This window comes from Brachyistius frenatus, unplaced genomic scaffold (assembly GCF_029030835.1).
Source record: "Brachyistius frenatus isolate BFR_SWC_R1_liver_20210118 unplaced genomic scaffold, ASM2903083v1 Contig_2, whole genome shotgun sequence".
NCBI classification, from domain to species: Eukaryota; Metazoa; Chordata; class Actinopteri; family Embiotocidae; genus Brachyistius; species Brachyistius frenatus.
The window spans coordinates 4,158,089-4,181,074 of record NW_027210601.1 but is presented as its reverse complement, the minus strand read 5'-3'; the positions used below and the strand labels follow the sequence as shown (position 1 = coordinate 4,181,074).

The 22,986-nt window shown below is 39.7% G+C and overlaps 3 protein-coding genes across 7 annotated transcripts in view; 1 reads left to right on the top strand and 2 right to left on the bottom strand.

Moving 5' to 3' along the window:
* Positions 1-10,224, bottom strand: part of calcr (calcitonin receptor) — a 54,792-nt gene extending 44,568 nt beyond the window's left edge. For all 4 annotated transcript variants that reach the window (XM_069694533.1, XM_069694559.1, XM_069694542.1 and 1 more), the window contains exon 1: positions 9,899-10,224. The gene's annotated coding sequence lies outside the window, so the exon portion shown is untranslated. The remainder of the gene's footprint in view (positions 1-9,898) is intronic.
* Positions 10,225-18,510: 8,286 nt separating this feature from the next.
* On the bottom strand, positions 18,511-20,901 carry tfpi2 (tissue factor pathway inhibitor 2). Of its 2 annotated transcripts, none has more exons than XM_069700118.1 (5): positions 20,616-20,901; positions 20,244-20,414; positions 19,836-20,015; positions 19,475-19,648; positions 18,511-19,034 (listed from the first exon to the last, which is right to left on the bottom strand). In XM_069700118.1, the coding sequence occupies exons 1-5, from the start codon at positions 20,686-20,688 to the stop codon at positions 18,955-18,957; spliced, it is 678 nt and encodes a 225-aa protein (XP_069556219.1). In that variant the 5' UTR covers positions 20,689-20,901; the 3' UTR covers positions 18,511-18,954. The 2 variants fall into 2 exon arrangements, with proteins under 2 accessions (XP_069556219.1, XP_069556212.1); XM_069700111.1 differs by having other exon boundaries at positions 18,511-19,037; positions 20,616-20,759.
* Positions 20,902-21,991: 1,090 nt separating this feature from the next.
* gngt1 (guanine nucleotide binding protein (G protein), gamma transducing activity polypeptide 1) lies at positions 21,992-22,521 on the top strand. Its single transcript, XM_069700098.1, has 3 exons — positions 21,992-22,004; positions 22,136-22,234; positions 22,396-22,521. Exons 2-3 carry the CDS (start codon positions 22,139-22,141, stop codon positions 22,519-22,521), a joined length of 222 nt encoding a protein of 73 aa, XP_069556199.1. The 5' UTR covers positions 21,992-22,004; positions 22,136-22,138.
* The last annotated feature ends 465 nt before the right edge of the window (positions 22,522-22,986 follow it).

Below are 22,986 nucleotides of genomic sequence, written 5' to 3'. Positions count from 1 at the left end.
TGGTATATGACATTTTGCCAATATTTATTCCTACAATTGTAAGCAAAGCTTTGATACTCCAGATTTCTGTAGTTCAAGAGAGCAGATGTGTGTGTGTGTGTGTGTGGGGGGGGGGGGGTGCGACTATATCAATCATGTTACTTTGAGGACATTTTGTGGGGTCTCCACAGTATCAAAGACTTAAAAAAAAATGCTTTGAGATCAGAGTATTATTTCTTCAAAGTGACGGACGTAAAGACTGTTTAAAAAAATAGCAGCAGAAGTACATCATCATAAGTCTTTGTCATGCAAAAGCACATGAGCACATTAAAACGTCTGCTCAGGCTAACTTGATGTCACTGCTCTAAAAATAGCTTTAATGAGATAATTACTCCATATGAAGCTCAGTTTCAATATTCTGTCTTTCCTTTTCCAGAGCTTTTAAATAAAATAGAATGTCGAGGGATCTGTTTAATAGTGCTCCCTCTTCTCTTGGCTTGATCTGCATGTGCATTCACTCAGTCAATAGGAGTTCAAAGTGGTTTATTACTACGCGAGTACTTATCTGCAGTGGCTGAAGGTATTCTTTTGCACATGTGGGTTGGATAGAGAGGAAAGGTGCGCTGCTGGTTTCACGCCACACCACATGTGTGTCCTGTATTAAAACACACACACACACGCATCCACAGACACACAAAACCTCACAAACAGTTGCAGAGGTGAAGAGAGTCTCTCTGTTTCCCATTTCCTCTCTGTCTGATACCATTACCATTATCTGTGACATGGTGCTGGCAACCATTTAGAGCCCAGAAAGAGTATGGCTAGCAAAGTACACTGCAAATTGCCCCACTATTAACTAATCAGTGGATGAATGTACATTTATGTGCCTGGTGTTGTGTGCTGCTACTATTACAGTCAGCCTCAAAATAACCCATTAGCGTTATCAAGATGTATGAAGATGATTTTGTTCAAAGTGCTTTCACCACCATCTTTACTGTCAATCAAACTGAATGAGTACCTGCCTATTCATTAATTTAGTCTGTGAAGACATGACACGTGTGAATTCTTGAAATTCAGTTTTTAAGTTAGAGCTACAAGTTATAAATTCTAACACACTAAATCATTTTTCATTTGACAATTAAGCATTTTGATGTTTTCCTTTTCATACTTTAAGAACTATTTTTCACAAATGTTATGCAATACACTGTATAAACAAAAATAGGGAAAAAGTGTAATAGATTATAAATGTTTTAATTGAACAGTCTGTCAAAAACTGTGCGCACCTATACTTGAATTCAGGCTTAAAATCTTTCATTTATTATTAATACATAAAATGATATTTAAATCCTATTATTATTTGAACTATTGCCTTAAATTTAAAAGTATTTTAAAGCACCATACTTGACTGCAAAGTGCAGTATTTACAGTTCTTAATTTATGGTATGCCATAAATCATGCTTGTTCTTTCTAACAAATTATACATTATTGAATTATGATAGGTAATGATTTATATAACTTAGAATTTGTTATTTAACTAGTCACCTGGTTTTAACTATTAAATATTTTTAATCGGTGATCTTGTAAACTCATGTTATTGGTTTAAAAAGTTATCATTTAAACTGTAATATCTTTAATTAACAATTATTTAAATACTTATATTAAATTAATCTGCAGTAAAGAAATGTTTATACATGGAGTAAAAAAAAATCAGATGCATAGCTTCTATTAAAGGTAAACCCATAAAGTAAGTTTGTTACAAAGGAAGACATTTTGTAAGTTGATGATAAGACATGATAAACATATTTATTGTTTCAGTTTTAATGTCCTTAACTTAATATGGATTTGATAACTTCAAAATCATTCAGTCTCTTATGAAATCCCTCTGACAAAAAAGTAGAATAGGCAAAAACAAATTTCATGTCTCAGATTTGATAACTCTGTTTTTTTCTTTAAAAGCACTTTAATGTTTCACTTTAGAATTAAATTTCAAACAGTAGGAGTACATTTGTACAAAAGGCAAAACATCACCCTGACGATCTAAAGATGCCGTTCAGAGAGGAAAGAGGGTGACAGATGGGCTGAGCCGAGGCCTGCGCTGTCATAGGTGACTTACTGTACAGCCCTCTGTATTCCTCCCTCTCCATCTGCAGATCATAATTCACATCTCAAAGATAACCTCCTTCCAATCCCATGAAATAAAAATAAATATTAAAAAAAAAAATCATGCGCACATTCTTCCTCGGTATGCTCTCAATTCTCATTAAGCGAGAAACCTTTCTCAGGAGGCCTTCTCCACTCAACCTTTGCTATTCTTTCCATATGAATTATCTTTTTTTCAAAGAATTTCAATCTTCTATCAGTGACTGATACGAAGTAGGAGGAAAAAAATTAGAGAAATGAAGGAAGCTGTCATCTGTGTACCCTCAAACATGCAGGAAAACTAAAAACAAATACAAAAGGTACAAATGCTTATTTTTTAAGTTTACTTTTTACCATTCAATTCTGCTCAAATTCTGGAACAACTTCAACTTTCAAGGTAAACAATGTAAAATCAATGAAGGATTATATTAAAGCTTTACTAAATACATCTCACATCATTCATTACTTAATAAGCATATAGACTTAGACTTTATTAATCCCACAGTGGGGACATTTTGTATATCAACAGCAGATCATAGACTCAAATGGAGAAATATCCATTTACTAAAGATCACAAACTTGTTTTTAGTAAACTTCAAATATGCAAACAATGGTAAAGTTCCCATTAGGATACAGCTTTTGTCCTACATCGCTAACGGACACTTTTATCATTGTGCAATCGGAGAGGAAGCACACTGCAGCTGGGGGCTATGGAAAAGCAATTAAAGAAGTATTTTGCCGCTGGACTTCAGCTGAAAGGCATTAACTACAATTCCCTTCGGGGCAAAGTGTTCCTTGTACGCTCTGTTGGATCAGCCTGGGTGCTACAAGCTGTAAACAGACAGCGAGAGAGACAGAGTGAGAGGGCTGGGTGCTGTTATCAGGAGTACACACAGTAGCCAGCAGGACAACTAAAACAGCAGGCTCTCGCACAGTTCTTTAGTAATGTGGCCTGAGGGTAGAAAGGTAAAGAAATTAAAATAGGAGGAAATAAAAGGAGAAAGTAAGTAAGTTTCTTTTCGCACAACAAGCCCCCGAAGCCTCGTTCTGAAGCCCTCTCAGACCCTTGGAAAGAGTCAGCCTTTTACTGCTCCAATTTATTAATACTGTATGATTACCAAGGGCTCTTTACAGTAAAGATGAATGGTAAGATGAAATCCAGTAAAGGACATTAAGCAGACAGTGTGTGATAATGATCATCCAGACTGAAAGAAGGCAGCGTTTGAAGTTCACCAGACATTATGCAGACAGTACATTTGTGCTAATACTCTTTGAGTGATGACAAATGGCAGGAAAATAAAGCATTAGCATCTTTCTGCTTTTTAACGTCACTAAGGTCGCATTCAAGTGGAAATTGCACCACCAGCTTTCCAGAAAGAATTACTAAAACGCAGACCGTCTGACATAAAGAAACTTAGTGTGTTAGAAAAAGGAGAAAATTCGCTGGCCACAGCCTGCGAAGTAGCACAACAGCCTTCCCTGGATGCCACCAATCAATCACAGAAACATTAATAGGGGGTGATTACACCTTGTAGCCAACCCTGTGAGTCATAGGGAGCGTGAGCCAAAGTGAGGATGAAAAAGGGCTGAACAGCAAAGGAAATCATTGAATGGTCTGGTAGTCTAGGGATATTGTAATAAGTCAGATTTACAGCATGCACAGAGCTGTCCTTGGAGGGAAAAAAATAAGCTACATTAATTACTGCCAACCACAGCGGGCTTTGCTGTCAGGCTCCTTGAGAGTTCGACTTCAATGTTCAGCAGCAGGGTTCTTCCAGAGGGGCCCGATATGTCACTAATGCTCCTGCTGGATATCTCTTTGGGCCTTAAAATGATTTCTGATTAATCTATTGTCTTTTGTTCAGAATGACTGTATTTTTTTTTTCCTATTTTCAAGCTGTACTTTCCAGCTTTCTCTTTACTCTTTATCCATTAATTAGTCTGTCACATTATCACTCGCAAAAAAAAACCCCAAAAAAACCTCCTCCTTATCTGTCCTGGTCATTAAAATGGTTTGACCCGATTAGCTTAGCTTACAAAGACTAGAAACAGAGACAAACATAAAATCTGCCTTCCAAAAATCTTATTTCTTCAATCTGTACAAGTATAAAAATGGAATGTGGCCAAGAAGAGGCTGCCACAGGCCAAAAAGCAAGCTTTGTAAAATTGTGTCAATTGTTTTTACTCACTGCTATAGAGATTGCATTTAGACAGAACCATGCTAGCTGTTTCCCCCTGATTCCAGTCTTTATGCCAAGCTATAATAAACTTTATTTGCATAGCGCTTTTCATATAAGACATGCCACTCAAAGTGCTTTACAGCAAGAGAATTACATGCAGTGTTTCACATACAAACTGATATTAAGGAACATAACAGGTTAAAATGTCATTTTAAAATATAAATAAGAAATAAACTGCATAAGAACAGTTACAATTAAAAGCAAGACATTAATAAAATAAAATAGAGATAAAATGTGAAATAAAGCTAAATGCATTGCATGAACACATGCTCAGATAAATTATCCTTGTTCCACATCCAATATGAGTGTGGTATACCAATCTCACCTACCTAACTCTTGACAGGAAACTAAATAAGCATAATTTTCAAAATGTCAAACTAGTCCTGCAATGACCTTTTTCATAATTTCCTCTGAGGTGTGATACAACCTGTCATTAATAACCAGACCCTTATCTATGGCAACTTCACAACAGATGACGTGCGCAGACACATGCATCAGTGCCGTGTGAGAGCAAAGAAGAAAAAAAATATTCACCTGCGTCACTCTTAAATGTCAGTGCTTATGAATAAAAAAAAAAAAGGCCCAAGCATATCTGGAGTGATAATCTGGACACCTGGCCGGTAAACAGCAGGGAAGAAAGACAGAAATGTTGAGTGGAAAAAGCTCATTACAAAAAGTGTTGTTTCATTTCTGCTCTGAAATTTAGCAATTAAATTTTTCTACAAAACCTACTTGAAACACTGAAAAAACTCTGGTTTAACTTTGGTAAAAAAAAAAAAAAATCCTGCCAAGACAAGCCAACAGTTCCCTCTTCTGTGTCAGTATAACACCGAGTTATGTGCGCTCAGTGACTGCACATCTCCCAAAGCGACAGAAAGCTATCTGAGATTGACACACAGGCACAGAAAAAAAAACCTCAGGAAGTGTTTTCGACCAACCGCCGGAGTGAGAAGGTGAACGGATTGGGAGGAAATGGGGGAGGACAGAGGGAATAGAGAGATGGGCGAAAGACAGGAGAGACTGAGAGTGCAATTAACTATGAAGGACAAAGAGTAAAAGGACAGAGCAGCAACAGAGGACAGAGATGAAGAGAGGAGAAGACAGAAAGAGACGGAGAAAATAGAATCAAACAGGATGAGGCAGATCTCTGTGTCAGTCCAGCCTCTGATTAAGACCAGAAAAACTACAAAGACAAGAAACGGGAGGCGTGTGAACTGCAGATGCTCTGATCAAATGAAATAGTTTGTAAGTACACGTGAACAAATAATGCCAGAACATGGAGAAAAGCATAAATTATAGGGGAGAATGAAACTATCTCAGTACATGAATGGCAAATACCGGTGAGATAAAGAGAATTTTATTTGTTCTGTTGTTGTGCTGACAGCAAGAAATAGAGGCGTATGGACATGACCATTCTAATTAGATCCTTTATGTGGACGTGTTTGTTCCATTTACTGTTAAAGTCATCCAAAAGGTTACAGAGGGGTCCACACAATTTTCCTGTAAAAGACTTAATCACCAATTTTTTTACTTCTGCAATATACAGCGATCTCTTCATCTGAAGGGCCGTACCCGTGCTTTCTCACTGAATGAAGGCTTTGTGTCCAGTTATTAACAGTAATATTCAGAGCAAATGAGTTTCCTATCAACGTTAAACATTTCTAAGAGTAACTGTGAACAGTTGTCTGCAAGTAGTTGCCTGTGAACAGCAGCAGGAATAAATGATTATTGGATATTGAACAGGGTTAACTGCTTTTTTAGCCTGCTGGAAATGTGAAAACCATTCCAGAGGAGCGAATTTGTGTTAAAAGCCCAATTAAACATCTGAAAGGAGCTTTAATTTGTCTTCAGCGCAGACTAACAGCTATTTGATAATGAGCTACCTCACCGTCTAAAACCGCTGTCTTTAGGTTGTAGTAAGCCCGGCGCAGGAATTTATTTAATTTTTTGACAAATTGCTTTTCACATTTTAAAGCCTGTAATGTGATTTTGTTGTTGTTGTTGTTGTTGTTGTTGTTTTGTTTTGTTTTGTTTTGTTTTGTTTTGTTTTGTTTTGTTTTGTTTTGTTTTGTTTTGTTTTGTTTTGTTTTGTTTTGTTTTGTTTTGTTTCTTAACCTCAAGGTAAACTTGAGTGATGAAAATAGTAGAAATAATTGAAAGGTGATAGGGAAAAGCGCGCTCCTTGGCTTTTCTAACAAATCGTCATGATATCAGACAGGGAACATTCAATCAGGCCGTAAAGTAAAGGAGCACGTTTTGCCACCAGCTGTGCAGCTGTTACGTCTTGAGTAGTGGTGCTGCAAATTGAATTCAGGTATTACAGGAGGGGAAAATATCACAGACCACAGGAGACAAAAAGACATTCTAATGAAAATAGGAACCCATCAGAAATGGATCTGTCCACATCTCTGTCTTTGTCACAAATACACACTCACTAGCTTATTACTCTTGTCTCTTGCAAGCCACCAGCTATATGCTCTATTCTAGCACCACCTATTGATAGTACTCCAGCTGTTCAGCGCTATAGATGCAGCAGCACATGTATCACCACAGAAATTGCAGGGTTCCATTTGTGTTACATTAACAACCAACCTGAACTAAAGATCTTTTTTTTTCTCTTATTAATGTCATGTGCATCTCTTCCCTGGAGTTCCATTAAGTTCCGTATCAAATCACATGCAAATATGGCAAGCTTCTCTCCAGCTGAAACTGCTCGTCCAGCCACCTGCACTTGGTAAACAGCTTAACGGGGCGGAGAAAACTGAAACAGATGACTGTGAAATTCAATTTTCTGACAGCCGATCTCTTGTCTTCACGGCAAATCATGAATAAGAGCATTTGCCTGAGTAAAGTTCATATCTGACTCACACAGAGAACGTAGAGTAACATAAAAGATGGACAGAGTCGTACAGAGCGGCTGCAGCTGTGCTACGCATATTGCAACACTTAATTTTAATCGCATCCTATAACCAGTCCAGCTCGCTCAATAGTTTCAGCTACTTTATTGTCTCTTGCTACTCCATAAATGTCTCCATCATTTTACGCAGCCCCGGCTGTGTAAAGCTGAACGATACATCACTGGTAGAATTAAATGAAGAAGTAAAAGCTGAGTTCTGATTCTGACAAAACAGCCGCACATATTATGTAATCGAAAAGGTTAAACACAGCTTCGGATCTGTCTAAGTCTGATGTATGGCTTGCTAGTATGGGAACTCTAAACCCTAATGGTTTTTTTCGTCATTTGTCCTTGATCATGCAGTTTGTCTGAACATGTAGCCTGGCTACTCTTTAAAGGTTTGCAAAGCAGCGAATGTAAGTATTTCCATGCATGACGGCAAAGTGGTTCACATCATCCAGCTGGCTTAAGCAGAGGGGTCACCAGAGAGGGTTTTTCCACCCTGACGACTCTGCACTATACAATCATGTTAATTCACATTGTTCTTGATTTTCCTGATTTGTTTTGCCAAGTCAGCCTGAGAAGTGTCACTCTGAGCCCCAAGGAGCATCATCTAGTTTATGATCATGTCAATTACGACACCCAGATGGAGAGGAGTGACATTTCGGGTCATTGCATGTTCCTATGAATAAAACATGGGGCATTAGCTTAATTAATCTTGAGGAATAACAACGGGCAGTGGATAGTCGGCTGACCTTCCCTGAGTGATGGGTATCAATTACATGGCTCTGTGTTTGTGTGTAAAAGACAGACAGAAAGACAAGGAAGGAGAGAGAAGCTGTGCGTCCAAGTGAGCATAGCCACGTGCACGTGCATTTGTCCAGCATGCAAGTGGTATTTTCTCATGGTGACAAGCCTTCGTGCCACCGCATCCCAGATGTACTGTATTTCCTAGCACACAAAAAGCTGCATAGCCGTGCATTTCACCATTCATCTTCTGACACTTGAGAGATGACTGAAATCAAACATGCAGTAAACACTTCTTTTTTTTTTAAGGCACAATGCCCCTCCAAGGGCCCGCCTATCCTTTTTCTTCACTTCATGCAGACCCCTCTCTCTTTCTTTCACTCTCCAACCTCTCACTTCTGTTCCTTCAACCGGGGAGCAAATTTGACGCTTGCTTGCTCACCCGCCTGCCCGTCTCTGACCACACAGACAGTCAGACAGACAGCATGTGGGATGGTGAATGACGAACTTATCTCGGAGACTCAGAAAGCATCCGGACACATTGCCAACCCAGCCCAATTCACTGCAGGGCACTGTACATATCTTAGCCTGCCTTTCTGCACATATTTCCTCTCTGCTCATTCTGAGCCGTTTCTGACTCTCTCTCTCTCTCTTTCTCTTTCTTCGACAGTCTGACTGTTTGTTTGTTGCTATTCTTGTCTTCCTCTCTATAGCGCAGTATGTGTGTATCGGTGTTCAGTATGTGCCTAGAAGCTCTTGTTGACTCATATCAGCTCACCGAAACCACTTCTCTCCTCATTGCCTCTAATGAAAACGCTGATGAAACAAGCTATTACCCTAAACATGCTTATGTAAACACAAAGGAATCCCCCCAAGAAGAATCCCAATATAGCTGCAGACATCTACACGCCAGCCACATGAGTCTCTGACACTAGTTGAAGTGAGGAAGGCAGCATTGAGAAGAGATTTTGGCTTATTTTGTTCTTTAGTGTGATAAATACAGCAAGTGCAGAGAGGTTGCATGCATTGACCTTTAATCTGTGTACTGTATGTGCTCCTTCTGTCAATTGCGTGTGGCGTTAATTCGGTCTGCATCCCAGTGTGTTTACTGCTGGGAATGTGACAAGATGCCTCTCCATTTTTCTTCTGCTAATTAAACTGAAGAGAAAGCAGGAGTCTGTGGGAAGACATGCGCTTGTGATGTGTATGTCGTGGATCTGTGCGTGACATAAATAATAAAGCTGTAAAACACTTTTTCACGTCTCTCTAGCTGCAAAGAAGACACATTTAAAAGAGCTAAAGCTGTCTTATCTGCACAGTTTGTGCCCCACTATTGAAAACCCCTCAATAAATTTGCAATGCTTCACCACAGAGGATCCGAGCTGCCGGAGTTGACTGTGGTATCTGAGCATGAAATACCAATAGACCCAGGATTCACTCAGGAGAAGCCCCCACACCCCAAAAAATAAATACACACTGAATAAGATTTTCTCCACTATAATGCATGCAGATTACAATATCATATCTAATGCAGACTCTATTCAGCCTTCCACTGAGTTTCCAATGAGACATATTCTTCGTGCTTTGCTTCAAATAATCTTAATCTGTTTTTAGATTTAAACATCATCTCTATATAGGCTGTAATAATACATCTGCAGCATAAACACGGGAAAATGTTTATATTGCAACATCCCATGCAAAACCCAGCGGGTGCTTATTCACCAGAGCAAAAAACGACACGTAAAATGAGACAATCAGGGATTTAAACTGACTGTCAAAAGACAAATCTAATCCTATTAGCGCTCTAATCTTGTTTTTTTTTTTCCCCCAAGAGAACTTCAAAATAATAATAATATTTTAAAAAGTTAAAGAGGAAAAACGTTAGCCCGTAACTTACCTATGTTTAACAGATTTTACAGACTGCAGATCCAGTGAGAGAATCCGATGCTGCTGAGGAAGATCAGAGAAGCCCTTCCACTGAGACCGACTCACAGCTTCTGCGCTCCTATTTAACGCAGTGTCAATAAAAAATTAAAAAAAAAACTTTTTTTTTTCATCCACAAGGATAAAACTCACAATAAAAATCAATCAAATGCTACAGCCACCGCCGCCTTGCCCAGGTGTCTACCTTTTTTATTTTTATTTTTATTAGTGGATTAATGACCGGCGAGAGGAAGTGGCAGGGCACCGGTCTGGAGCCGTTATGAGCGGTGTGACAGTTGACTGCCTAGTAATCCAAGTGCGTCTAACAGCCTGCCGTTTACGCGGACGAGCGTGTGGTGGTGGAGCTCCTCCTCGCCTTTACCTCGCTGTCTGTGTGTTAAAGACACACACAACGAGGAGCAGCCTCTCCACAGTGTGTGTGCGCTCGGGTTGGACACCACTCTGGACTCCCCGTATTCAAACACTCACTTAGCCTACTAACACATTGCAGCTTGTGTGTGCTCATCAAGAAAGACTTTAAAATAACCTTGATGGTGTTTTATAGGAGCATTTTTTTTTAATTTACTGTAAAGACAGTATTGCCTTATTTGTATAGAGGTTACCACATTTTCTCGTCATGAACCTCCTGTTATCGCTAATGTTATTATATGATATAATATAATATATTTGACCAATGGTCCTAAAATTTGGGACAATTCACACAATGAAACAGCCACACTCTGTAAGGTTCCCTATTTTCCTTGTCTCGGCGTAACCTTAAAAAAAAAAACTCCAGACATGTTATATAAAAATACTTTGCTTTAAATTCTGATTTATGTCTGACACATTTTTGCTTTTTTTTTTTTCTTCAAAATCCCTGCTGATATATTTTCCACTTCAAGTTAAACTGCTGAACACATTCACTTCACTGAAAGTACATTTTTGGTGTTCAGTATGGGCAGTGGAGCAGGGAGTACTTTAACCCCACAAATGTCAAAACAGCCTTACAGTGTCAAACTCTCCTCATATATCTTTCTGCAGTGTGAAAGTCCAACTCTAGGAGACAGACTTGGGAACTTTTTGTGTGGTGGGAGACTTTAAATTCTGACGTCAGCTCTAAATAAGGATGTACTTTTGTTTAGTGGGATCATAATCAGCAGCGAAGCCTCCAAAACATGATGGAAACACAAGAATTCGTCACCAAACATTATTTTAATGTTGTGATGATGACTGCTAACTAAGATTAAGACTAAAAGGAGGTTTACCTCATTATTGCAACATCCTACTGCCCTTTTTCTGCATCCACATCATCAACATCTTCATTGTATGTGTTAATGATAATAAAAATCAGCATGAGAATCACACAAGCTACAGATTATTTTGATTTTCGTCTTGGCAGCTGAGGAGTTATTGATGGATTCCAACTCAGTCTCAGTCCAATATCCAATTATTATTTGTCTCTTTAATTTGAAACAGGGCTACCATTATTGATCTGGTTGGTTGTTTTTTTTTAAAGAGGAGTGTTTTGTGATGACGCATCATGTGATGTGCATTTACCTAACAGATGATTTATTTTTAGAGGTATGGTTATTTGGTGTTTGGGAGCCCAGCTTGGCATTTAGATAGCTGACGGTGCACAAAAACAAACAACATCTGTGGAGCCAAAGCCATAGGGAGATCTTTTTTTTAAAAAAAACAGTAAGTGTATTCTCATTGTTGTCTTGTTGTTCCTTAACTTTCTCTTCACACAACCAGCTGTTTCTCTGCACATCTTGTCCTCACAAATTTGACATTCATTCTTCATCTTACCCCCCTCACACACACACACACACACACACACACACACACACACACACACACACACACACACACACACACACACACACACACACACACACACACACACACACACACACACACACACACACACACACACACACACACACACAGAAAGAGAGAGAGACATAAGGCAGTGCTGAACATGTAGCTGCATATTTATGACACATTATAACAGTGAAAGACATGATGAGCCCGTCATCTCCAAAGCCACACGTTCCGAAAACAAGCAGAAAACACCGTCCACCCGGTAGAAGGAGACGAGTGGACAAACACAGACTCCTTGGGAATGTTAGAAATATTCCAACACTGACACAAACGTCAGCTACATCTTACATGTATGTCTGCACACATGCATTCATTCGCTGAACCCTAAAGCATGCTAAAGAACAAAAAGGAGAATGAAAATTAAAGGAAAGGACAGCTACTCATTTTTAGGTTGTCAGTGACAGATTATCCTCTTTCTTTTTCTTTCCACCCCTGGATTAAAGTCCCTCTGGACATACAACACCATAGTCGTACAAGAAAATCCCTCCTGGCAGAATACCCACCTTCACTGGTCACATTTGAGGCCGTGCTGGCGATGGTATTGCGGTGAGAGGACACTTCCATGAAAAAGTAAGTCATCTTCAGAGAATCCCCTCATTATGGTCAGTTGTGGTGATGATGGACGGTGCGGGATGAATGAGGAGAATGGAGCTGGAATGACGCCTGTTTTGCAGGACCCGCTGTGTTGTGAGTCTCAAGGATAATGAAGCCAGAGTGAAGGCCTTAGGAGTTTGGTGCCATTGTTGCCGGTATCTGTGCACAGTCTGATTCTAATCGGGCGTCACTGCATGATGGAATGCAATTAGATTTTTGTCTTGGACTTGCTTAAAACCTCAGATGATGCTCAGTGGTTAACGCCATCAAGACTTGACTGGAGATGCTTTTTAGCTGCGGTAATGTGTGTTCACTCAATGTTTATAAGTGATATTTTACTCATAAATGTCTGATTTTAATGTCGGCTTCCAGCTGTAAATCAGAAAATGCGCCCGTTTTCATTTAAAATCATCATGATGTCTGTCAAAGGCGGCAGTGTTTTCGCCTCTGGATGTCTCTGGCTGACATCATCACTTCAGTCTCTCTCTGCTGTTCAGCTGAAGGAAACATAAAGCTGCACAATTGTTTTGAAACAACATTTGATAGTTGAAAATTGAAGTTACTATAATCAATATTTTGATGTTCAATATTTGTCAAACGATTATAAGTGACTATTTTGGCTCCCTCTTATCAAGCCCATTTCCAGCGGCAGCAGGCCACTGTTTTCAGTGAGGAAGCTGTGATAATCTCACTGAATTCACAGCACCAGCGAGCAGTGAATTGACCACATTGTGAACATAGTGGGGCATTGAGCAGTTAACCAGCCAAGTAATGCTTCGCAATGCCCTCAAAAGTTGGTTTGCTTAAAATTTGTTTGCCAGGTTGTGTGTAAGAGTTGTTTTTTTAACATCCTTTACTTCAGGTTTTGTTTCATGTTTTTTGTATGAACCTGATCAATGACTTTCTAATTTAAAAGAGAGTAATTTGTTTGTTAACCGAAAATCTGGCAACTAAAACCTCAGATTAGCTTCAGAGGAGGAAGTGTTTAGTCCGGATACTGAATGGTTTTAAGAACAGATCACTTCACGGCTGGTAGGACAGCAGATTATAGCGACAAATAACTCAACATACATGTGGACAGTCCTTTAACCCTCTCATTTCTCACCTGGCCAGCAGTAGACCTCACCCCCTTTCACCATTTATCAGCTGCCCGACCCTCATATCAGATCCATAGACTTTAAGTCGACTATAGTAAGTAAGTAAGTCGCTTTGGATAAAAGCGTCAGCTAAATGAAATGTAATGTAATAGTGTTTATATATAGTATCCACCAGCCCACTCACTTACCCGCTTTGTCAGATCATTCATAGTGTTCCAGCCTCAGCTTCTAGCCTGGCTGCCTGATATTTGCTTTTTCCCTGTTAGTGCCTTCTTGTCTTTTCCCTTTCTGGATCAGTCTACTAGCCTGATGTTCCCAGACCCAAATTCAATGGGTACATGATATGGGCATGGGTATGTTTCATGGGGAACAGTTTGCAGTTGTTGCATGCTACTGGGCGTACACATTAGGTTTAGTTTGAAACATTCTGAGCAGCTTTAACCAATCTGTATGCAACAAAACCATCCCAACCTCTACCATCGCTGCACCACATTTAGAATAAAATACTCAACTGTAACGTCATCGCACTTAACCACTGCGTGGACGCTGATTAGTCCGCCTTTCAGAGTGGCTGAGCGAACGCTAATGTGAACAGAATTTCCCAACTGTAATCACAGCGAAGAAAACAGACGCTGTGAGCAATATCAGGCCATCAGTTCACCCCTGCTGAATACCAACCTGATGCTGAACCAGCTTCTGTCTTCTCATTTTTTCGATGAGTACACACTTGAGTTACCGCTTCCCACATAACTAAAGACATAAGCTGATCTGCGTGTAGTGATAGTTGGTCTGTCACAATTATGAGATTTTAAATGATGATTAATTGTCAGACAAATAATTGCGATCAACTTTTTATTTGTTTTATACCACTATTATATCATCAGCCTGATCGTACTTTTATAATACACCTTATGAAGGGGAGGGCAATTTTATTGGCTATTGTGTTTGGCTTTGCAGCCAAATTCATGAAGTTAATGTCAGTAGATGCTCATAAAAATGTCGTCAGTCAATTATTAGAAGTTTCACGCCTCAGGACAAACAGTTGGTGGCGCTAATTCTCCACAAATGTGCCTTTAACCTTTAGCAGATGAAGAAGGCATCCTAGATAATATCATTAAAAGAGCACCAGTCAAACCTCAAACGTTGGAAGCATTGATGGAGATGTGACATCTCTGTTAGTGTCATCCAGCTGTTTTTATACTAATGAATAGAAAATGATTCTGACAATTGTGCTCAGATAATTACAACCAGGGGATTATGTAATAACTATGACAGTCGTTTGCAGTAATTGTCATGGTTTAGTGAGTCACTTGAACAGATCTGAGCCATCAATTATGTTAAAAATAATAATCTTTCCCACTGTGACAAGTCAAAATGTCTGCTGTGAAAAAATTTACAATACTGATGTGCCGGCGATGTCATGCTACATTTAGTGAGAAAACACTTGGGGAAAACCCTGGGATCTCAAATAATTATATGCATAATTGTCAAAAATCTTTGCTGCAATAAAACTGTGTTACTTATTTTGAGGGCTTACGCAGGATCCAAACTCCTTTACCTTGCAGTGTTCGTAATTATTGATAAGAACACCCTTCAAACAGTCTGCTCTTATTCTAAAATATGTCACCAGCGATGTGACGATTATTTCCTTCAGCAAGTATCATAAAAAGCCAGACAGCTCCTCTCCTCCAGTTTAAAATACAAACTGCTTATTCAGAGAGTCTGCAGCCTCCTGTTCAACACTCCCGTGGGGAGCATGTGGTGGATCAGCTTTCCTAAATGTAATATACATTTAAAAAAACACCATTATTAAGCAGCAAATTCAATTGTGCCAATGTGTTGCGCTGCCAACTCTTCAGGGAACGGCAGCTGAACAGGAGCTCAATATAAAGGCTTTGACCTCTGGAAAGCTGGTAATTGAACCACACTAGCGAAGAGGAAGAAGAAGAAGCTCCTGCACAGATTAAAATCTTTATTTGAATTTATTTTATTTTAGCACTTTTCAACTGTACCGGGAAAAAAAAAAAATCATCATCTGACTTTGAGGGGAAAAAAAGATATCTGAATTTGTTCGTTCCGCTCAAATCATTTTCAATCTTCCCTACCTTGATGAAAAAGGATTGTGGTACATTTGCAGGAGGGTGGAAGCAGTGGATTTATTTACAGCGATGACTCATGTGCTGCAACGGGGATGCTATTTTCAATCAACAAAAGCAGGGTTGTTACTGTAAAGACCTGGGGACCGTGAATATGATTTCAGTCAATTAAAAATAATCTTTGACTCTTTCAATAGGTCAAAGACCCTCAATAAAAGGGTCTATCGTAAACTGTAGATATTAGTATTCACCTCAAAAAGCAATTACTGCACACAAGCCGAGCCACAGCAGGGTGAACAGGACTGCAGGAGCATGGAGGCAGTGTAAGCCTCCACTACATGCATGTGCACACACAACTCTCTCCTGGCTCTTTTTTAGCTAGTAGTTCTCTGGGAATCAATTTGTAATTTTGACCTGCACGCACTTCCAAAACATCTCTGAAGCTGAACTGTGGCGTTGTCCGAATTGTTTAATTATACAACTGCTACATGGGTTTGGCAGCCAGACGGACAGCCCAGATTCTCGTCACCAGACGCATCAATCTTCCGTGTGTGAGGAGAGGATGAGTAGAGAGGAGGGGACGGGGGACGGAGACGTTCCACTTTATGCAACGACGGGTGATCTTTGCTGGGGAAAGTTTAATGCCATGTCGGGGCAAGTTAAGCCAGCTGACATGTTTCGTCTACAATTATAAACAGGCCAAACTCCGACATTAAAAAAAACGGTGGATCTTAGAATATACATTTTGTATGCAGTATGTTACTCCCGTGGCCACAGTTCAACATCTGTCAGAAGGTCTGTTTTTGAGTGCTAATAGGCCTCCATACTTACACAACTGGGGGGGTCAGGACCTCTCACCAAAGGGTTCGCCGGGGTGGACCGATAATGAACAGGGAAGTAAATCAGTAAACATACTTCTGTAACACAAAACGAGCTTTTCTTTTTCAGAATTTTGCTTGACAATCGACCTGTGTGTCTTAGATGAGAAACACGAGATGATTTGGTTTTGTGGCCAAAACAGAAAGAAAACACCTCTCAACCCCATAGCTGGAGCTCCTTCCCGTGTTTTTTATACTCTCATACTCAAACCTCTCAGAGAACTTTGAAGACTGTGTTCATTTTAGCAAACAAGATGCCCTTACAGAAACAGCTTGTAGTAGAATAGATGTTGCTGGGTCAACGCCTGAGGTGCATGAGTTGCTCCAATATTCTGATAGCACTGCAAAATCTGTTATATCTGTAGTTTAATGGCTTAAAGCAGCCAGAAAATATTCTGATTGACTTCCAGATTTTTCATTTAACATCCTTAAACTCACTAGTTAAAATAACATTAATACTTATTTGTATCCCAAAACAGGAGCACCTTCTGTGGTTTCTGTGGTTAGATTCATAAATCCACCACCAGGAGGCGTCTCAGATACTTCCACTCACCTACACCTTATGTTGATGCGTCATCAGGTATCCTGGTGAATGTTATCATATCACAACGCTGCTGTTTGACAAATAGTAAAAATGAGCCTCTTACATTGAATTAATCCAGTTTTAAACGAGACTCATGTTTCAATGTAAATACCCATTAATCACTATTGAGACTTGAGGGACAAAATTACTGTGTCCAATGTACCGCAGCTAATGAAACAACTAGAGCAGGATCGATTCATCTGAACATCATTACATCTTCTGTAATCAGTTTGATATTGCCGCCCATTAGCGGTCCAAGACGGAGTTTTGTTTTAATTAAAAATTAACCACTGAGTCTGTTTGTGCCATCTCAAACATTTGTCATGTCGTTTGGTGATTTAAGGAGACCTTGAAAATATGTTGCTACAATTTGGCTCAAAATAATAGATGTGGTGTCATGATGGTCAGCATTTGGATGAAATGCTGAACAGCTTATACCTCCTAAAATGTGCTGTTTTATGCTTAAGTATTTGTATGTGCCAATTTGCTGCTTTCTACACTTCTTCAATTCACTTTTAATCATGTTTTGTGCATTAAAACTTCCATATAGGAAAGAAAAATGTACCTCTAATGGGCAAGAGGTTGAAATAAGCCCCCCCCACCTGCTCCACTGTGAACATCAGTGATGATTTTAAGATTATGTGGCTTTTGAGAAACTGCATGCGGACTGTTTGGATGACAGCCTCGGCTGTCTAATACATGATTTAGCTTTGGTTCTTAATGGCAAAAGGCCCAGCCAGATGTGCCTTTTATTGCTATTTATAGCCAAGCCAGATGGATGAGTAGTTTCCTTTGATATCTCCCATTAATATTTATTGTCTGAGAAATCAGAGCACTTCACCTGTTCTATTATGAGAGAGGGAACAAAGCACAGGTCCAGGGCAGTCAAAAAGCAGAGTACCTTGAGATTGATAGCCCCCTCCCCTAATGAGATTAGATTTCTCTTGCGGTATATAAAATATACGATCTGAGAAAACCAGTGGTAGTAATCACGAAGAAGAGAAAATATGTGGATGCATTCCACTTTGGGCTTGTTTATATCCCACTATAATTACATTATAATTGCAAAAACATTACCAGACAATATTTCTGAAAGCTCATGAGTCACATTTTGTAAAGCGGCTGCTTCCTCTCATCCAAACACGCAGAAACGTTCTAATGAACCTGCCAACGCAGTGTTTGGTGCCCCATTATTACTTCCTCCCTGTTTCAAGGCTACGCGGAGGCGACCGCGATACGTTCGAGTGCCTTGCAAAGTATTAGCAGATAAGGAGGGAAGACAGCAGCATTAGTAAGGAAGGGAAGAGTGGCTCGGAGATAAAGTGGAAGTAACTGAGAGAGGAAGTTAAGAAACCAGCCAGGCCTGTTCTCTTTTTGTTTTTTTCCTGGTAAAATAAGACACCTTAAGGTTTTACGTGTGCATGGCAGTGGTTAAAGAAGTTGAAATCCACACATTATGAGTTTGATGATTATTCAAATATTACACAATACAGTAATGTGTTTGAAACAGCAGCATCAAAGTACAGAAAAGGCAGAATTCTTCAACAAATTCTGTGTATTTCATCATAAAATGTAGCTGAGCAAATAAAAAAGTTCTCCATAATAAGGTCTTATTTATACAAAACATACATTACATACACACAGCATCAAAATACACAGTCAGGAACATTAGTGCAGTAGTAATAAACTTCATCAACAGCATACAGGTAAATTACATTTTAAAATTTATCTCATAAGGCATTAAAGATCCAGTCGAATGTGTGTTTGTGCCACTGAAAGCTCTTGCCAAAACAACAACAAAGACGACCTGGTCGACATTTTAGCATCAACAAATACATGTTAGTTTCTCCACGAAGGACTCGTCCAAGTGAGAATTCCTGAGAAGAAGTGTCCGACATCTAGGTCTGCAAGAAAGTGATGTGGTTATTTCTATTCCGTCTCATGCGCCGGCCTTTTCCATTGACTTTGCGCTTTTTCCCTGCTGGAACAAAAAAACAACAACTGATTAGTATAACTTGTAAATGTTATGACTTTCTATGCTCATAATTAAGCAAACAGGACTTCTTAGACAGATTTTGCTTGGTTTTCTCTCAGTTATAACATTATGATTGGCTGTTGTCCATGAATGGTTTGGAGGACATCATCCACCCTGAGTCCACGGTGTCTTCAGATGCCAAGCATAGTTTAAGCTTGATAATGAAGTCTGCTGATCATAATTTTGTTTCCTCCCAATCCCCCTCTGACTTGCAAAATTTTCAACAAATTCAAACCAATACGTGGGTCTCAGTGGCAATCCAAATACTGCCATTACTGAATTAAAGAGTCGGAAAACTCTCCATAAATTTATTCAGAGACACTCTTCACTGCGGACAGTGAAACGTGCACCACATGCATTCCCCTGCTCACACTAAAGCACACCTTTGACACACACGTCCATGCAGCTCTGCCTCGAGACAAAGTTGTTGCTGCTCCCGCCGCAGCCTGAGTAGACGAACTCCTCGCACATCTTTGTGGTAATGTTGTAGTAATAGCGAGTTATGGAGGCTGAGCACTTCCCTTTGTCCAGAGGGTCCAGACAGAGAACAGGAACAGCTGTGAAACAGAACACAAGACAATGAGGCCGACGGTCACAGTCTTTGAAGAGGAATCTTCAAGTTTAATTCATTTCCTCAGATTAATCATTTCCTTATGACTGAAATGGCTTTGCATGAATAAGCCGGCATGAGATGGATTACTTCAGGACTGCAGTGGAAGAATGTTACTTTAAGTTTCTACTAACTTTTTTGTGGACTGCAGTACTCCAGGCATGAGGTGAGGTCTTGGAAGCGGTTGGAGTTACCCTGGCAGCCGCCGTAGTAAAAAGACTCACACTGCATGGTGGTCATGTTGAAGAAATAGCGATGGAAGAGGCCACGGCAGGGTCCCTCCTGTTTAGGAAACCTGCAGATTTGTGGAATCTCTGAGGAGAGGAGGGAAAATATTTTTTGAGTTTTGGATTTAGATCAGGTGAAACACTAATTCTTCTGAACAGGTCTAGATCTATCATACCCTTCTGTCCAAGATATATGTTTATATGTAGAATAAAAACAAATTAAAACACACCCAGTTTGCATTCAATAACTTTTAGAGGTGCTCAAAATCCCCATCATCCCAGACAATGTCTATTCTTATGACTCTGACAACTTACTTGGGATTCTGTAACATGTCTTCTGGCACTCCTGATAGCTCTTGAAGTTATTGGCATTCCCCTGGCAGCCTCCATAATAGAAAATCTCGCACTTCTGGGTGATGGTGTTGTAGTAAAAGCGCTCGATGTCTGCTCTGCAAGGACCCTCCTCCACTTGAAGGAGACACACGTCTGAAAGCAGCAAGGATATTGTTACTGAAAAAGATTCCATATGAAACATACCGCGGTTTAAACGCTGCCGAACACCCGCCAACGAACACACAACACGTCTCAACGAGCCAGGTCATATGATGAAAAACGGTTTAAAAGTGTATTTAAAAAGCTCGGTGAAATAATGAAGCGAGAGTTTTAAAACAAATGCAGCAAGGTTACCTTTAGGTGACAGCGCCAAAACGTTGTAAAACGAGGAAATAATTGCAAACAGCGCTAACGTGAAAAACTCCATTGTCCAAGTTTTGGTTCAACCCCACCAGACTTTGTCCGCTCTGCAGACCACCCCGGCCAGATCCAGCTTTATAGTACTGTTTCCCAGAAGGGGGACTTCAGGGGCGGGGATTTAATGACTCATTTCTATACAGTGCTAGATCAGAGCAGTAATAAATTGATTCGTGACATCAGAGAGGGATGTTTCTACGTTGTAACACCGCGTATAGTAGGTGTTAACGTTGTGACTAAGAACATACTCAACCCAAATCAAATAAATCGAATTCTCTCTGTTTGAGTAGAGGCATCCTTCCACAGAGCACTGATGGTGGGAAAGATCATGATGGTGGTGATGGTGATGGTGACGATGATGATGGTGATGTAGCGATGTCCAGTAATCCAAAGATTCCTCAGACTTTTCCACAGTAGAAGTATTCTTTTCTGTAAGTGACAGCCATAGTTGTGAAACATAAACTAACGTTGTCTGAGCCATCCTGCCAAGTTCCCACCATGCACCCGTCTGACTGGTTCTGAAGACACACGCACACACACACACACACACACACACACACACACACACACACACACACACACACACACACACACACACACACACACACACACACACACACACACACACACACACACACACACTCAGAGTGCTGTCACCTCATTCACCTGAGGCTTCTGATATCTTTTGTTTTGTTTAATGATTGCAGCACATTATTTCAAGGAAACAGTGATGTCATGCTCCATTAAACACTCAAGGTCCTCATATTCTTTAGACCTGAAAGCAGAATTATTATTATTTTACTTTAGTACAAATTTTGTAAAAATGCACTGTAAAATGTCGATTTTTGGATTTTACATAACTGCTTAATTCAATCCCACTGGTTTGTTTCAACTGTTGCTGGGGGTGTTTCTGAAAAAGTGCCTTGTACCCATGTTCAGACCTTGACAGGTGGAGGCTAAATACAGATTAGCCATTTTATCAAAATGACACATGATACATGAAGCGCCGCCCCTTAACCCATATCTGAAAACAGAAAACACAGAGTCAAAATAGCACAAATCCAGATTTAATCTGCGTATATACAGTAAATACTCTTCTTTGTTTTTACACCTAAACAACCCAAAAAAGGGACACCGGGTGGGATTCCCCCCTTTCTTTGATAGTGTACTTGAGTTACTGACATGATCATTCAGTGGGGCCTTGTTTTAATCAGATTAGCGGATTACAATTGTTTGTACGGATTACTTTATAACCCAGATTGAGGGAGAGGAGAGGGATTCTTCAACAGGATTTCAGGGGTGAAGGACTGCTCCTTTTAAGCAATCGTAAGTACATTTCTAGTCTTCGTCTTGTGTGTTGTGAAGTGGAAGTTAAACATTTTCAGAAAAATGTAGCTGTCATACAGCAGCGAACATAAAATTAAAGTGACTGTTTCATTTTGTTCTTCTTTTTTTAGACAATGCCATTTATAAATTTGGACGATCTGACGGACAAGGACAAGGCTGTAATGGAAGTAAACCAACTTAAACTTGAAGTGAAACTCGAAAGGTGGTTGGTAAGTTCTTTAAACTGAGGTGATGAATACCATCTCTTGTTTTTAAAGTGACCAATTATCCAAAATGCAATATTTAAATGTAATGATACAAAGTTCAATTCATTATATCACGAGCATTATTTAAAGCACAAATAACACCTTTCTCTGCCTGATCATTTTAGACATCTAAATGCTGCGAGGAAATCAAGGATTATATTCAGGGTGGAGTGGAGGAGGACATCCTCGTCAAAGGCATTGCAGAGGATAAGAACCCCTTCAAGGAGAAAGGTGGCTGTGTCATCTGCTAGACTGGACCTGAGGAGCTTTTCATATCTCAGATTATAGCACCCAAGGGCATTCTCCCTCTCCTCATAAAATGGATTTGCAGACCGAGAAGACTAGAAGGACACAATAAAAGAAAGAATAAATAAACCTGCACAAGTTCCCAAGTAAACAATTCCCCGTCTTCTGGAAAAATTTGTAGCCTTATAATGTTATTGTTTGGAAAGACGCAATAAGTAAGAGTTGTATTTGGCAAGGGTTGTATAATGCTTCTCTCTCATGTGGTGTACATAGTCTGAACAAATGGGCCCATGTGTTGTTTCATACACAGAAGCAACTGTCATTAAACGTGCATGTTTATAACTCAGCCTGTCTCCGTGATTCACTGCTGTCAAGACAAGAGAAACAGATACATCTTCATAACTCAGTTTGCATACATTAAGGGTTTGCCTGACTTTTTCTCATAAGATTTTATGTGATCATTATCATTT